General features: G+C 46.4%; 1 protein-coding gene across 1 annotated transcript in view; it reads left to right on the top strand.

Annotated features, from left to right (window-relative positions):
• The window catches only part of LOC311106059 (protein furry homolog), a gene marked incomplete at its 5' end in the record, with an annotated part of 221,548 nt that overhangs the window by 165,134 nt on the left and 38,893 nt on the right, over positions 1-17,521 (top strand). Inside the window, one exon of the mRNA XM_084148346.1 lies at positions 887-1,094. Within this exon, the coding sequence (XP_084004472.1) occupies positions 887-1,094 (208 nt within the window). The remainder of the gene's footprint in view (positions 1-886; positions 1,095-17,521) is intronic.

The raw sequence follows: 17,521 nt of genomic DNA, 5'->3' as shown, positions 1-17,521 counted from the left end.
CTGCAAAGGGACCAGGACGACTGATCCGTGTAAAGGAAAGAATGAATGGGGCCATGTATCGTGAGATTTTGAGTGAAAACCTCCTTCCATCAGCAAGGGCATTGAAGATGAAACGTGGCTGGGTCTTTCAGCATGACAATGATCCCAAACACACCGCCCGGGCAACAAAGGAGTGGCTTCGTAAAATAAGCATTCAAGGTCCTGGAGTGGCCTAGCCAGTCTCCAGATCTCAACCCCATAGAAAATCTTTGGAGGGAGTTGAAAGTCCGTGTTGCCCAGTGACAGCCCCAAAACATCACTGCTCTAGAGGAGATCTGCATGGAGGAATGGGCCAAAATACCAGCAACAGTGTGTGAAAACCTTGTGAAGACTTACAGAAAACGTTTGACCTGTGTCATTGCCAACAAAGGGTATATAACAAAGTATTGAGAAACTTTTGTTATTGACCAAATACTTATTTTCCACCATAATTTGCAAATAAATTCATAAAAAATCCTACAATGTGATTTTCTGGAGAAAAAAATTCTAATTTTGTCTGTCATAGTTGACGTGTACCTATGATGAAAATTACAGGCCTCTCTCATATTTTTAAGTGGGAGAACTTGCACAATTGGTGGCTGACTAAATACTTTTTTTCCCCCACTGTAAATGCTTATGTATTGAAATGGAATTGATCATAAAGTGTGATCATGAAAGTCTCATCAAACCTGCAATAGTGCTTTTGTCAGTATTTACACCCTTTTCATACTACTGGATGTGAAAATAATATTATGTAAGCCAGTACAATACGGTTCTGGTCAGCATGATACTCTGAAAAGTGTTTTAGAGTGCTGCTATATCTTCTTGTGTGTTCTGATGGTTGTGTATGCCTGGTCTCCCCCACCAGTCTCAGCGAGGAGGAGAGAGATGAGCTGATGGAGTCTCGTTCTTCCCCTCCTCCGTTACCCTTCTTCTCTGCCATCCTGGCGGCGTTCCAGCCAGCGGTGTGCGATGACACAGAGGAAGCGTGGCGGAGGCACATCAACCAGCTGGTGTCCGACTCAGACGGCTCCTGCGCTATCTACACCTTCCACGTCTTCTCATCCTTCTTCCAGGTAGATAGTGGATTCACATTGCTCACTACCTGTGCTCTCCACCTGTGGGTGTGTCTTCTTTACAGCATGTGAAACAGCACCGTTGATGGAAGCCTATCGAGCACACTGTTAAAGCTGGCAAGAGCTTCCCTTTTCTGATTGGTTATCACAAAGTCGTGTTACTGAAATTTGCATTAAATTTGAACTTTCTCAACTCTGGTCGCAAAATTGCAACTATAGTTGCCAACAGTCAAATCTTAAGTGTCTCCTTCTATTGAAAATGATAGATTTCTTGTTTTTTTTGTTCTGAATCTATCGTAACAGCCAAAGAGAATTTCCTGTACCGTGTCAGGACCTGTTCATACAGATCCCAGTCTGCGTCTCAAAAGACACCGGTTGTGTCCCAAATGGCAACCTATTCCCTGTATAGTGCACTACTTTTGACAAGGGTCTAGGGCCCATAATAAGCAATTAAGTATCCTATCTGCCATACTATGTCAGTCATACTGGACTATGTCACCACACTGATGTTTAGTTTATTAGGATCCCCATTAGCTATTGCACATGCAGCAGCTACTCTTCCTGGGGTCCACATAAAACATACAAATACATAACAAAGTACAGAACAGTAATAGACAAGAACAACATCAGATATTACATTAAATGAGTAACCTCTGGTGGCGGAGCATTCCACGATGATATGGCTCTATACATAACTGAGCGACGCATTGAATCTGTTTTTGGTTTGTGTACCATGAAGAATCCCATTGTGTCGTGTCTGGTGGGGTATGTACTGTATGTCTGAATTCTATCCAACCCTATGGCGCCGGAGGAGGCTCCTAACCAATTGTGCTATTTTGTGTGTTTTCTCACTTTGTTTGTAACTTAAAAGAGCTTCTGGATATCAGAACAGCAATTACTCACCTCAAACTAGATGAAGATTTTTTCTTTAACGAGTCGGACGCGAAGGATTTACTGCTGACACCGGACCAGGCCCAAATCCCCATCATTCGCGTGAAGAAGAGACACCGATACAGTGGATGCAGGTCCGGGTGCCTTGTGAGAATTTGTCGGCGAGTGGGTAACCCGCCTCTACCATCCGTCCTATTGGCCAACGTGCAATCATTGGAGAATAAACTAGATGAGCTCTGTTCAAGGCTATCCTACCAATGGGACATTAAAACTGTAATATTTTATGTTTCACAGAGTCATGGCTGAACAACGACATGGATAATATACAGTTGGCTGGGTTTTCTGTGCATCGGCAAGACAGAACAGTTGCCTCCGGTACGACAAGGGGTGGCAGTCTGTGTCTATTTGTCTATAAGAGCTGGTGCGCAAAATCTAATATTAAGGAAGTCTCAAGGTTTTGCTCGCCTGAGGTAGAGTATCTCATGATAAGCTGTAGACCACACTATTTACCAAGAGAGTTTTCATCTTTATTTTTCATAGCTGTCTATTTACCACCACAAACCGATGCTGGAACTAAGACCGCACTCAATGAGCTGTATAAGGCCATAAGCAAACAAGGGAATGTTACTCCAGAGGTGGCACTCCTAGTGGCCGGGGACTTTAATGCAGGGAAATTTTAATCAGTTTTACCTAATTTCTACCAGCATATGTTACATGTACAACCAGAGGACAAAAAACTCTAGACCACCTTTACTACACACACAGAGACGTGTACAAAGCTCTCCCTCGTCCTCCGTTTGGCAAATCTGACCATAATTATATCCTCCTGATTCCTGCTTACAAGCGAAAACTAAAGCAGGAAGTACTAGTGACTCACTCAATACGGAAGTGGTCAGATGACGCAGATGCTAAGCTACAGGACTGTTTTGCTAGCACAGACTGGAATATGTTCTGGGATTCAGTCGACGGCATTGAGGAGTATACCACATCAGTCACCGGCTTCATCAATAAGTGCATAGATGACGTCGTCGCCATAGTGACCATACATACCCCAACCAGAAGCCACGGATTACAGGCAACATCCGCACTGAGCTAAAGGGTAGAGCTGCCGCTTTCTGCTACTCTGTTTATTATTATCTATGCATAGTCACTTTACTCCTACCTACATGTACATATTACCTCGACTGACCTGTACCCCCACACATTGACTCAGTACCGGTACCCCCTGTATATGGTCTTGTTATTGTCATTTTAGTAAATATTTTCTTAACTCTTATTTTTCTTAACTGCATTGTTGGTTAATGGCTTGTACATACGCATTTCACGGTAAGGTCTATACCTGCTGTATTCGGCGCATGTGACTAATACCATTTTTATTGATTGATTATAAAGTGGTTAGGCATTTTCAACAAACAAGTGATTCTTAAGACTAGAAGAGAAATAGTTAATTTATCCTCATTCCTCAACCATGAAAGACTATCATGCATGTTGTTAGTTCTGTGTATGCAGTTAAGGGCAAGGCTTCGTGCTGCTCTGTTAAGGGCAAGGCTTCGTGCTGCTCTGTTAAGGGCAAGGCTTCGTGGTGCTCTGTTAAGGGCAAGGCGTGCTGCTTTGTTTTCAGCTGCATCTTTGCTAGGTCTTTTTTTGCTGCACCTTATTACCGGACATTAATCAAGATGTGACAAGATCAAAGCCTAAACAACTAGTACAATTGATCTTTGTGTCAAAAACACATAACATCTTTTTATAACAGACATACCTCTCCCCGTCTTCACAACATCTTTGTCGATATGATTTGACCATGATAACTGACCATCCAATGTTACTCCTAGGAGTTCAGCTTCTTCAACTTGTTCAATGGTCACAACCTTTATGTACAACTCCAGTTGAAGAGAATGCTTTGAACCAAATACAATGCTTTTGGTTTTAGATGTATTTAAGACTAGTTTATTGTTGATTACCCATTCTGACTGACTGTAACTCCTTGCTAAGAGTCTCAATGAGCTCACTGGCAGTAGGTGCTGATGTGTAGAGTGTGCAATCATCAGCATACATAGTCATTTTAGCTTCTTGTAAGCCAAGTGGCAAATCATTCGTAAAAATAAAGAGTTACAGCCCAAGGCAACTGCCCTGAGGGATACCGCACTGTACATATGGGTCTTTCTATAAACTAGGGTATCAGTGAGTATTTCTTGTAGCGGAGAACTGTAGCCGTTACAAAGTCATTGTCACGCCCTGGCTCTGGGGACTCTTATATGTTGAGCCAGGGTGTGGATTTTCTATGTGTTATTTTCTATGTTTTGTTCTAGTTCATGTATTTCTATGTTGGCCAGGGTGGTTCCCAATCAGAGGCAGCTGTTGCTTGTTGTCTCTGATTGGGGACCATACTTAGGCAGCCTGTTTGGCACTGTTTATTGTGGGATCTTGTTCTGTATGGTTTGTTTTGGTGTTAACCTAGGACTTCACGTATCGTTTGGTTTGTTGTTTTTGTTCGTGTGTGTTAAGTACATTAATTAAATTAAATGTACGCTTACCACGGGATCCTGGACTTGGGACGAGATTCAGGCCAGAATGGATCGCCGTCCTTGGGAGGAGACTGTGGAGGCGCGCTACAGAGAGGAGCAGCGGCAACGCAGAGGGTACCGGCCGAGGAGGAAGCCCGAGAGACAGCCCCAATAACATTTTTTGGGGGGGGCTAAAAGGGTGGTTGGCGGAGCCTAGAGGTAGAGCAGAGCCAACTCCCCGTACTCAGGCTAGGGAGCGTGAGACTGGGCAGGCTCCGTGTTATGCGGAGCCACGTACTGTTCCGCGAGTGTTCCGGCACAGTCCTGTACGTCCTGTGCTAGCACCACGCACGTGTCGTGCTAAGGTGGGCATGCAGCCAGGACGGAGTGTGCCGGCTCAACGCTCGTGGCCTCCAGTACCCCTCCTCGGTCCCGGATATCCTGTGCCAGTGCCACGTGCGGTAGCGCCAGTACGAGTGCACAGCCCTGTACGTCCTGTGCTGATGCCTCACACATATTGTGTGGAGATAGGCATTCAGCCAGGACGGGTTGTGTCAGCTCTCCGCTCCAGACCTCCAGTCCGCCTCCACAGTCCGACCCGGCCCGTTCCGGCTTCCCGCACCAAGCCAATGGTGCGTGTTCCCAGTCCAGCCCGGCCCGTTCTGCTCCCCGCACCAAGCCAGTGGTGCGCGTCGACAGTCCGGCCCGGCCTGTTCCTTCTCCCTGCACCAAGCCAGTGGTGCGCGTCGCCAGCCCGGTCCGGCCTGTTCCTGCTCCCCGCACCAAGCCAGTGGTGCGTGTCGCCAGCCCGGTCCGGCCTGTTCCTGCTCCCCGCACCAAGCCAGTGGTGCGCGTAGCCAGCCCGGTCCGGCCTGTTCCTGCTCCCCACACCATGCCAGTGGTGCGCGTCGCCAGCCCGGTCCGGCCTGTTCCTGCTCCCCGCACCAAGCCAGTGGTGCGCGTCGCCAGCCCGGTCCGGCCTGTTCCTGCTCCCCGCACCAAGCCAGTGGTGCGCGTCGCCAGCCCGGTCCGGCCTGTTCCTGCTCCCCGCACCAAGCCAGTGGTGCGCGTCGTCAGCCCGGTCCGGCCCGTACCTGCTCCCTGCACCAAGCCAGTGGTGCGCGTCGTCAGTCCGGCACGGTCCGTGCCTGCTCCACACCGGAGCCAGAGCAATCCGCTCCACCGATGTTCAGCTCCGGCCAGCGGGACCAGACCAGGGGCGCTACGGGGGGGTAGAGAGAGAGTGGTGGTCACGCCCGGAGCCGGATCCGCCTCCGAGGTGGAATGCCCACCCGGCCCCTACCCTCTTGTGTTTGGTTGGCGCGGTCGCAGTCCACGCCTTTGGGGGGGGGGGGGGTACTGTCACGCCCTGGCTCTGGGGACTCTTATATGTTGAGCCAGGGTGTGGATTTTCTATGTGTTATTTTCTATGTTTTGTTCTAGTTCATGTATTTCTATGTTGGCCAGGGTGGTTCCCAATCAGAGGCAGCTGTTGCTTGTTGTCTCTGATTGGGGACCATACTTAGGCAGCCTGTTTGGCACTGTTTATTGTGGGATCTTGTTCCGTATGGTTTGTTTTGGTGTTAACCTAGGACTTCACGTATCGTTTGGTTTGTTGTTTTTGTTTGTGTGTGTTAAGTACGTTAATTAAATAAAATGTACGCTTACCACGCTGCGCCTTGGTCCGTCACTTCCTTGAACGATCGTGACAGTCATTAATAATAATTTGCCTTTTTTTCATGTGAATTAAGATATAAAGGGGGAACATAGATACATTCAATATAATTCATGAATTGAATCAAGTTGTTTAAACACGTTTAAACCCTTTCTCAAGCTTGGAGTTGTCACAGATTTGGCAAAAAATGTTTGACATAAAACACTACAGCTGTGTTCAAATACCCATACTGTATACTACATACTTAATGAGTATATACTACATACTATATACTATTAGTTCATTTTAGTATACTTTAAAACGAACAGTATCCTTTCAGTTGAGCATACTAGCGCTTCGCCTGTCTACCGGAAGTTGATGCTGTTGCTATGCAACCTCTTGCTAGCTTGTTAGTATAACAAATTACAAGCTAGACATTTTACGACTTCGGGTGTGTTATTAAATTCAATCTGGAGTGCCAGACAGTGTTGCCAAATTAGCAACTTTGTCACTATATTTAGCGAGTATTCAGACCCCTCTAGCAACACATTTTCAAAAAAGCAACTAGCGACAAATCTAGCGACTTTTTCTGGTTTTATTGGAGACTTTTGGAGACTCTGACGTGAAAGCATGTATCGTTCTTACTCTTCTCAACGAGCAGCAGGTGCTGCCGTGGGCCCCACCCCCGTCCCAAAGCACTCACAGGCGGCCCAGTCCTCATGCAGCAGGGTCTGTTCACCCCTTCGCGTCCAGACTGCAAATGAATCGCGCATGCGAAAGCCGCGCTGGCTGATCCTGCCCTGGCTTACATTCAGGGCGGGATGTAAATGTAAAACATTTTTAAAAAAACAAGAATCGACAAAAGAAAGTTAAATTTGTAGTTCTAAACATATTTAGGGTGTTTTTTTCTCACTTTTTGTCTCTCCCACGACGTTATTCCTCTCTCCTACAGCGTCCATCACAATTACATGCACTTGGCCAATTATGCAAATTAGGCGATGACGTCATTTAGTGACTTTTAGGACAGCCAATAGCTGCTTTCCTTACTGAGGAGTTGGCAACACTGGTGCCAGATTGTGCTCAGAGTGTGCTCTGGGCGTTCGTAAATTCAGAGCATTGTCCGTTTGTAAGTTCAGAGCGTTTCGCTCTCGGAGCGTTCAGAGCGCACACTGCCAGGCACTGGACGCTCTAGCCGAGTAGGGTTGATCCGAGCGTTCTGACCTCACAACGGCAGTCAAGCACCCAAGTAACTGGCTAACTTGCTAGCTAGTTCCAGACACAAATGAGAGAACGCCTCACTCTGACCATTTTATTCACCCTAGCAGGTTAGGCTGTTTTCATGTTATCCAGAACGTTGGTGACTGTAACTGTACTGCTGGCAACAATTTAATTACGCTTTTTTGCCGACGTTTACGGCCATATTCAACTGGTGTTGAGTGTTCATAAATTCCACAGTTATTCTGCGCTCTGGCACAGGTACACTTTACGAATGCACCCGAATGTCCATTGAGAACGCACGACTATACCGCTTAGCTAAACTAAGAATGACGTGAATAATCAAGTCAAAACACGTTTGGTAGTTAGTTAGATAGCATATAGTTAATATACTGGCAAGTTCAATGTATTAGTAGCCAACTAATGTTAGGTAGCTAGCTAACATACTGGTACATACTGCTGTAATGATATGCTATGCGGTTCATAAGGATAGCTTAGCTAACAAATTGTCAGCCAACATAACGTGTAAGGTAACTTATTTGAAAAGTAATTACTTCATTACATTGCTCAATATTTTCTTAACATTTGTCATCATTAGTTGAAGCAATGCATTTGTATCCGCTCTCGTTGTACTTCAGCTGCATATTTTCCGCCATTTTCTTCAAATCTGAAAATGTTGTGAAGCCATGCCCATTTTCTGAAGAATTGCATTATGGGCCCTAAAGGCATGGAAATAGTGTCCACTGCTTGTATACTTCGTATTTTGGCGAATTTAGTAGGACATCAGGGAACTTTTGGCATACTAACTATATCCATACTATGACCAATAAGCATACTATATACTCAATTTTCATCAAATAGTCCAGTTAGTGCGGTTAGTATGAGTATTCGAACACAGCTTACGTTTCTTTCTTAATATTTATGATACTGTTTGTTGTTATCATATACTAAACATTTAACATTTGAATTACACATTGACCTTGATCCTGTGAAATTCCTGGATATTGCTGTTGGACTCTTATTTTTTGTATGGAGATCTCGGAAGTGTACTGTAACATTTCGAATCTCAACTGGTGTGAAAACAGTTTTCATGGGCACACATATCCAAAATAATGTGTGATTGCAAAGTCCAATGCTACAAACAGAAAGAGTAACTTTAGTATGATTAATAAAACAAAAATCGATACTGTCATTTAACGGGGTTCTTCAATAATTACGCATAATAGTTGTTTGATGTGCGTTTGATGTCTAGCTGTTTAGTTACTTGGCGACATTATCGCGCAACATCAGCTGATTCAGGAAAGGATATTCTGAATGACAGTGAAGCGATAAAGAGCTTGTGTGATACTGCACACGATTTAACAACAGCCAAAGTGTGGGAATTAATGTTGATCTCAAGGATTGACAGAACATTTTGATGTCTATGTTGTTACGGCAGTCAAGATATTTAGCCTACTTCGTGGTAACATTAAATCAGGATTCCTGAGGTAAGATTACAGTCCGTGTATGTTTTGATTGTTTGTTTTCCGAGTTAAAACAGAACATGCATATAAATCCCAAAAAAAGCAGTGGGTGTGGTTAAATGTGGAATGCCTTGTCAAGTACACAGCCAACACTTCATTCTATGAATCTATAAATCTATTATCTATTATTTAATTGATTAATAGCTGCCCATACCGTGGTAAGAGTTCTGCATAATTTAGTGTGTATTGACTTATTAATGAACTGCTGTTACTGTAAATGGTTAGTTGACTGATATATCCTAGCTACCTACAGTGGGGAAAAAAAGTATTTAGTCAGCCACCAATTGTGCAAGTTCTCCCACTTAAAAAGATGAGAGAGGCCTGTAATTTTCATCATAGGTACACGTCAACTATGACAGACAAAATGAGAAAAAGAAATCCAGAAAATCACATTGTAGGATATTTAATGAATTTATTTGCAAATTATGGTGGAAAATAAGTATTTGGTCAATAACAAAAGTTTCTCAATACTTTGTTATATACTCTTTGTTGGCAATGACACAGGTCAAACGTTTTCTGTAAGTCTTCACAAGGTTTTCACACACTGTTATTTTGGCCCATTCCTCCATGCAGATCTCCTCTAGAGCAGGGATGTTTTGGTGCTGTCGCTGGGCAACACAGACTTTCAACTCCCTCCAAAGATTTTCTATGGGGTTGAGATCTGGAGACTGGCTAGGCCACTCCAGGACCATGAAATGCTTCTTACGAAGACACTCCTTCGTTGCCCGGGCGGTGTGTTTGGGATAATTGTCATGCTGAAAGACCCAGCCACGTTTCATCTTCAATGCCCTTGCTGATGGAAGGAGGTTTTCACTCAAAATCTCACGATACATGGCCCCATTCATTCTTTCCTTTACACGGATCAGTCGTCCTGGTCCCTTTGCAGAAAAACAGCCCCAAAGCATGATGTTTCCACCCCCATGCTTCACAGTAGGTATGGTGTTCTTTGGATGCAACTCAGCATTCTTTGTCCTCCAAACACGACGAGTTGAGTTTTTACCAAAAAGTTATATTTTGGTTTCATCTGACCATATGACATTCTCCCAATCCTCTTCTGGATCATCCAAATGCACTCTAGCAAACTTCAGCCGGGCCTGGACATGTACTGGCTTAAGCAGGGGGACACGTCTGGCACTGCAGGATTTGAGTCCCTGGCGGCGTAGTGTGTTACTGATGGTAGGCTTTGTTACTTTGGTCCCAGCTCTCTCTTGTGATCATTTTGACCCCACGGGGTGAGATCTTGCGTGGAGCCCCAGATCGAGGGAGATTATCAGTGGTCTTGTATGTCTTCCATTTCCTAATAATTGCTCCCACAGTTGATTTCTTCAAACCAAGCTGCTTACCTATTGCAGATTCAGTCTTCCCAGCCTGGTGCAGGTCTACAATTTTGTTTCTGGTGTCCTTTGACAGCTCTTTGGTCTTGGCCATAGTGGAGTTTGGAGTGTGACTGTTTGAGGTTGTGGACAGGTGTCTTTTATACTGATACTGATACTGTACTCCTGAGTGGCGCAGTGGTCTAAGGCACTGCATCGCAGTGCTAACTGTGCCACTAGAGATCCTGGTTCGAATCCAGGCTCTGTCGCAGCCGGCCGCGACCGGGAGACTCATGGGCGGCGCACAATTGGCCCATCGTTGTCCAGGGTAGGGGAGGGAATGGCCGGCAGGGATGTAGCTCAGTTGATAGAGCATGGCGTTTGCAACGCCAGGTCTGTGAGAGCCAGAAATCTTGCTTGTTTGTAGGTGACCATATACTTATTTTCCACCATAATTTGCAAATAAATTCATTAAAAATCCTACAATGTGATTTTCTGGATTTTTTTTCTCAATTTGTCTGTCATAGTTGACGTGTACCTATGATGAAAATTACAGGCCTCTCTCATCTTTTTAAGTGGGAGAACTTGCACAATTGGTGGCTGACTAAATAGTTTTTTCCCCACTGTAGCTAACCATTCGTAATCTTATTAAATGATGCTATACAGCCAATAGACAGTATCTATTGCTAGACTAGAGATATTGTCACGATCGTCGATAGAAGTGGACCAATGCGCAGCGTGATGAGTGAACATACTTTAATTTGATTCACCACACGAAACAAAACAACAAAACGATACGTGAAGTCCTAGGTAACAGACACAAACCATACACGGAACAAGATCCCACAAAACACTGTGGAAAACAGGCTGCCTAAGTATGGTTCCCAATCAGAGACAACAAGCAACAGCTGACACTCGTTGCCTCTGATTGAGAACCACCCCGGCCAACACATGAGCTAGATAACGAACCTAGAACACAAATACATAGAAACTACACACCCTGGCTCAACATAACAGAGTCCCAGAGCCAGGGCAAGACAGTACCCCCCCCCCCCCAAAGGCGCGGACTGCGACCGCGCCAAACATAAACCGAACAGGGGAGGGCCGGGTGGGCATTCCTCCTCGGAGGCGGTTCCGGCTCCGGGCTTGACCACCATCCTCCAACAATTCCCCCGTAGCGCCCCTGGTCCGGTCTGGCTCCGCTGGCTGGAGCTGGACTGGACATCGGTGGAGCGGATTGCTTAGGCTCCGATGTGGAGCAGCTGACCGGTACCTGACCAGGCACCGGTGACCCAGGCACGGGCTGTGCCGGACTGACGACGCGCACCACAGGCTTGGTGCGGGGAGCAGGAACGAGCCGGACCGGGCTGACGACGCGCACCACAGGCTTGGTGCGGGGAGCAGGGACGGGCCGAACCGGGCTGACGAAGCGCACCACAGGCTTGGTGCGGGGAGCAGGAATGGGCCGGACCAGGCTGACGACGCGCACCCCTGGCTTGGTGCGGGGAGCAGGGACGGGCCGAACCGGGCTGACGAAGCGCACCATTGGCTTGGTGCGGGGAGCAGGAACAGGCCGGGCCGGGCTGGCGACGCGCACCATTGGCTTGGTGCGGGGAGCAGGAACAGGCCGGGCTGGCGACGCGCACCATTGGCTTGGTGCGGGGAGCAGGAACAGGCCGGGCCGGGCTGGCGACGCGCACCATTGGCTTGGTGCGGGGAGCAGGAACAGGCCGGGCCGGGCTGGCTACGCGCACCGTAGGCTTGGTGCGAGAGGCAGGAACAGGCCAGACCGGGCTGGCAACGCGCATCACAGGCTTGGTGCGAGGGACAGGAACAGGCCGGACCGCACTGGGAACACACACCACTGGCCTTACCCGGGGTTCAGGAACGGGCCGGACCGGACTGGCAACACACCTCAGTACCTCTCGCCGTGCCTCTACATTTTCCTTCCCTCTACTCGCCAATGGCTCCCGTAACCCGGTGGCCTTCTCTCCTCGTCCACTAACTCGCCCCTTATCTGCCTCCAGCAGCCCCGTCGTCCACGGTGTGAGCCCCCCCCCCTAAAAATGTCTTGGGCTTGTCTCTCCCCCGTAGATATGGCCTCCATGGCTCTCGCCAGACTCTCCATCCTCTGCTCCCAGGTCCAACCTCTCTCCTCCTCACGCTGCTTGACCCAGTCGAGGTGGATATCCGCTAGAGTTACCTCTGGCTTGGCTCCTGGACACGCTGCTTGACCCAGTCGAGGTGGATATCCGCTAGAGTTACCTCTGGCATTGGCTCCTGGACACGCTGCTTGGTCCAGTTTTGGTTGGATCTTCTGTCACGATCGTCGATAGAAGTGGACCAATGCGCAGCGTGATGAATGAACATACTTTCATTTGATTCACCACACGAAACAAAACGATACGTGAAGTCCTAGGTAACAGACACAAACCATACACGGAACAAGATCCCACAAAACACTGTGGAAAACAGGCTGCCTAAGTATGGTTCCTAATCAGAGACAACAAGTAACAGCTGACACTCGTTGCCTCTGATTGAGAACCACCCCGGCCAACACAGATAAACATGAGCTAGATAACGAACCTAGAACACAAATACATAGAAACGACACACCCTGGCTCAACATAACAGAGTCCCAGAGCCAGGGTGTGACAGATATGCCCTAGCTGTAGTTAGTCAGTGGTTGCATATCTACTGTAACTAGCTGAAATGAAGCAAGAGTGTGAATAGTAGACGTTAATATATCCTTTCACCGTTTACAGCAGGTATCGAGCTACCCAGACCTGTCTGAACAGCCTGATAGGGTGGTGGGTGTGTCCAGTTTACACCTGTGTAAATCGGTGTGTGTATAGCAATGGGATTAAACATCCAACCAATGCATCAAGTGTCGTGCTGTAGGTCCACCACACACCCGAAGGGTTGTGGGGTCCTGTCCAGAAACAAACCCTAGCCTCTATCCCTTGTGGAGATCTGAGAGAATTGGACAGGTGTAAGCAATACAGCCAAAATTCCACCAAGCCAATCAGAGGGTAAGGTGGAGCTCTCACCACCCATCAATCCCTCTCAGATCTCCACAAGTGTCTAGACTCTGGCCAGTAGGGGCTAGAGGTTGTTTCTGGACAGGCCATGGGTATTATGGTAGCTCAGTCAGTTAGTCTGGCACTGTCATTAAAAAAAATGATCAAATCAAAATCAAATGTATTTATAAAGCCATTTTTACATCAGCAGATGTCACAAAGTGATTATACAGAAACCTAGCCTAAAACCTCAAACAGCAAGCAATGCAGATGAGTAAATAATAGTTGGCTTTTCATAGCCGAGCATTCAGAGGTCGAGACACCAGGTGCGGTAGAGAGAGGGAGAGGGAGATATAGCTGTCAAATAGGGAGAGGGATATAATAGCTGTCAAATACTTGCTTCCTCTGTTCTTGGATAATCTCAATTGCATTTACTTGATTCGTTGCATCCTCTCTTGTCGTCTCCTTCTCAAAACCCAATGGATGAGAAGGTCAGAGGTCCCTCCCCTCACCTAATTATCCAATGGGTTTTGCGAAGGAGGCGAGGAGAGAGGTTGAGATTCTCCCCTTGTTTGTTCTCCATTCCTCACCTCCCTCTCAAAGCACATTGGGGTAGAGGAGGGAAGGTTCCTCCCTTCGGACTCCAATGCACTTTCAAGGAGAGGCAAGGAGTGGAGGAAACAAGGACAGAGGAAGCAAGTTTTCACACACGCACTGCTTGAAGAGTTTACTGATTATAATGATTTTGTTATCAGTCATTTTTCTGAGCATTACAGGAATATGGCTGTGAATATACTGTATACAGCAACACCTCCCCTGTAGGAATTCCTGTATTTTCTATAGATGTTATATCCTTGTATTCCTACTGATGTATCATCAAAGGTGCTGTCTAAGTGAGTCTCAGAAATGGCTAATATATTAATATTATCTAAGATTAGCAAATTACTAATCTCATGAACTTTGTTTTAGGTTACATAACCCTTTCCTTGGTAGCTTATCTAAAACTGAACTCATAATGATAATAGGTTGTATTTCAAATAATTATATTTCTGATAATAACAAAGAAGGAGTTCATTGATTGGGAGCTGGTGGTCGTGATCTTGGAGGATATATGGCAGTTTCTTTCTTTTTTCTAGCAAACCCCTTTAACACCCTGTTTGTTCAGGTGTGCTAGGTGGTACATCAGCTGGGGGTGAATGTGACGGTGGTTTGCTAGGTAAACATTGTCCAAGAGAGCACAGCCTCTAGACAGCGCAGCGTTGTTGATCTGAATAGTGTTGAAGGGCACATCTCCACATGGCAACAGGGTTGACATAGTGATTTTGGTGTTAGGAAATCTCTCTGCAGCTCTTGCTGCCAGTTGCTGCATTGCAGGAGCTACATATCTTCTCATTGCCATCACATCATTAGTACCTGTGGGAATTATAATATGTTTGGCCCCATTTAATTTATTGCTTGACAGACTTTTCAAGGCACTTGCTGTTGTTGGGTACCATAGCTTTCTGACTGACATGCCAGGGAATAGCAGTTTCTCTCTAAGAAATTTCCCATTGGAGTCACATTAAATGAAGGTCTTAGGGTGCTCTGCCTGTGTGCTGCTGTTGTGGGCTGTGTTGTCTAGGGTGATGTGCTTTGGATGTAGTGGGGTGGGGACCACAGCTGGCCTTTGTCTTCCTCTCTCCTGAGGGTCTGCTATCTGACGAGGGGAATGTGCTGGTGTGGGAGGAGGAGTTGTACTGGGTCTGCTATCTGACCTCGTGCTGAGAAGCAGTGGTACCCTCTGTAGCTCCTCCCTCTGTAGCTCTTCCCTGATGTCAGCTCCTCCCTCCTCATGATGCTCTCTACTGATTGTCTCTCAGCTCCTCCTTATCCTGCCTCAGAACTGTCACCTCACCTCCAGCAGAGAGATACTCCCAAAGGTCTAAGACAGGTTGTCACTCTCCATCTCTGCTAGGGTGGCTTGGTTAGATATGAGGTTGGGGGGACTTTTGGAATGAAATGATTTCTCATCAGGTCTGTCTTCTGATTGAAGTGTAGCAGTTAGAGCCATTCTCTTTCAAGGTGTCTGCAAGCTCTTTCAGTGATGTAAACTCATGTATATAGAGCAGGGTTTCTTAAACTCGGTCCTCGGGACCCCAACGGTTGCACGTTTTGGTTTTTGCCCTAGCACTACACAGCTGATTCAAATAATCAACTAATCATCAAGCTGTGTAGTGTTAGGGCAAAAAACAAAACGTGCACTCCTTGGGGTCCCGGGGACAGAGTTTGGGAAACGCTGAGATAGAGGATATATGCAGCTTTTAGGCCTTGCATAATTACTGTGCCATTGTTGTAGGTGGTGAAGTGTTGATTATCAGACTCTAATCAAATACCAAGATCCGTCAACCATTAGTGATTCCTCTCTTTCTGACATGGCCAAAGTTCCTACATAAGGCAGAATACTAAGCAGCAGTATGCTCTGTATAGAAGAGCAGGTCAGAGATTGTATTCTTGTCTCCAATTAGTGTATAATCAGCAAACAATGTCTCTGGATTTTGTTTGTGATGCTGTTTAGAATGTTCAGAGTTTTTTTCTGCTGATTGATCAAATGGAATGGGCCAGGCTCCTGCTACTGTTGTCATTGTTCTTCTTTTCCTTTGAGCATTGAAATTATGATGATGTGGCCTATTATTCCCTGTACAATACATAGAAAAAAGGGAACAAATAGGGTGTCATTTCAGATTGACCCATGTCTTACTGCAGGGACAGTGGGATTAACATGGATGGACCATCATAGGCTGCATACCAAATGGGACCCTATTCCCTTTATAGTGGGCCCTGGTCAAACGTAGTGCACTATGTAGGAAATAGTCTGCCATTTGGGACACAACCCACAGTCCCAAACAAGATTACGATTGTTCGAATTGTTAAGCTTAGAAAAGCTTCAACATGAAGTGCAGTTTGTTAATTGGGGAGAAGGCACTCTGCTCTGTAGTTACTTTCTACTTGGTGATCACCGGATGACTCGTTAACATGGTTTGATTCAGTTTGTCACCCAAAGCTGACAATGAGTTGTGTAGAGTATACCTGAGCTTAAACAAGGTGCCTCCTTATGGTTTGTAATAGACTTTGATGACATCCCGGGTACCTTGGTACAAAAAATATATGCCATTTGTAAGCGACTTAGTAGTGGCAGTAGTGAATGCATAGGGGAGAGCGGAGTTGGTTGTCACACTTTTTTTATTCTCAGTGCATTCGGGAAGTATTCAGACCCCTTGACTTTTTCCACATTTTTTTACGTTACATCCTTATTCTAAAATTGTTTAAATTGTTTTTTTCCCCTCATCAATCTACACACAATACCCCATAATGACAAAGCAAAAACAGAAATATTACACTTACATAAGTATTCAGACCCTTTACTCAGTACTTTGTTGAAGCACCTTTGGCAGTGATTACAGCCTCGAGTCTTCTTGGGTGTGACTCTAGAAGCTTGGCACACCTGTATTTGGGGAGTTTATCCCATTCTTCTCTGCAGATCCTCTCAAGCTCTGTAAGGTTGGATGGGGAGCGTCGGTGCACAGCTATTTTCAGGTCTCTCCAGAGATGTTCGATTAGGTTCAAGTCCAGGCTCTGGCTGGGCCACTCAAGGATATTCAGAGACTTGTCCCGAAGCCACTCCTGCTTTGTCTTGGCTTTGTGCTTAGGGTGAAACTTTGCCCCAGTCTGAGGTCCTGATCGCTCTGGAGCAGGTTTTCATCAAAGATCTCTCTGTACTTTGCTCCATTCATCTTTCCCTCGATCCTGACTAGTCTACCAGTCCCTACCGATGAAAAATATCTCCACAGCATGATGCTGCCGCCACCACGCTTCACCGTAGGGATGGTGGCAGGTTTCCTCCAGACGTGACGCTTGGCATTCAGGCCGAAGAGTTTAATCTTGGTTTCATCAGACCAGAGAATCTTGTTTCTCATGGTCTGAGTCCTTTAGGTGCCTTTTGGCAAACTCCAAGTGGGCTGTCATGTGCCTTTTACTGAGGAGTGGCTTCCGTCTTGCCACTCTACCATAAAGGCCTGATTGGTGGAGTGCTGCAGAGATGGTTGTTCTTCTGGAAGGTTCTCCCATCTCCACAGAGAAACTCTGGAGCTCTGTCAGAGTGACCATCGGGTTCTTGGTTCCTGACCAAGGCCCTTCTCCCCCAATTGCTCAGTTTGGCCGGGCGGCCAGCTCTAGGAAGAGTCTTGGTGGTTCCAAACTTCTTACATTTAAGAATGATAGATGCCACTGTGTCCTCGAGACCTTCAATGCTGCAGAAATGTTTTGGTACC

The sequence above is a fragment of the Coregonus lavaretus genome (genome assembly GCF_964263955.1).
Source record: "Coregonus lavaretus genome assembly, chromosome: 30".
Taxonomy (NCBI): domain Eukaryota; kingdom Metazoa; phylum Chordata; class Actinopteri; order Salmoniformes; family Salmonidae; genus Coregonus; species Coregonus lavaretus.
Note: the sequence above shows the minus strand (reverse complement) of the source record. Positions and strands in the feature narration are given on the sequence as shown.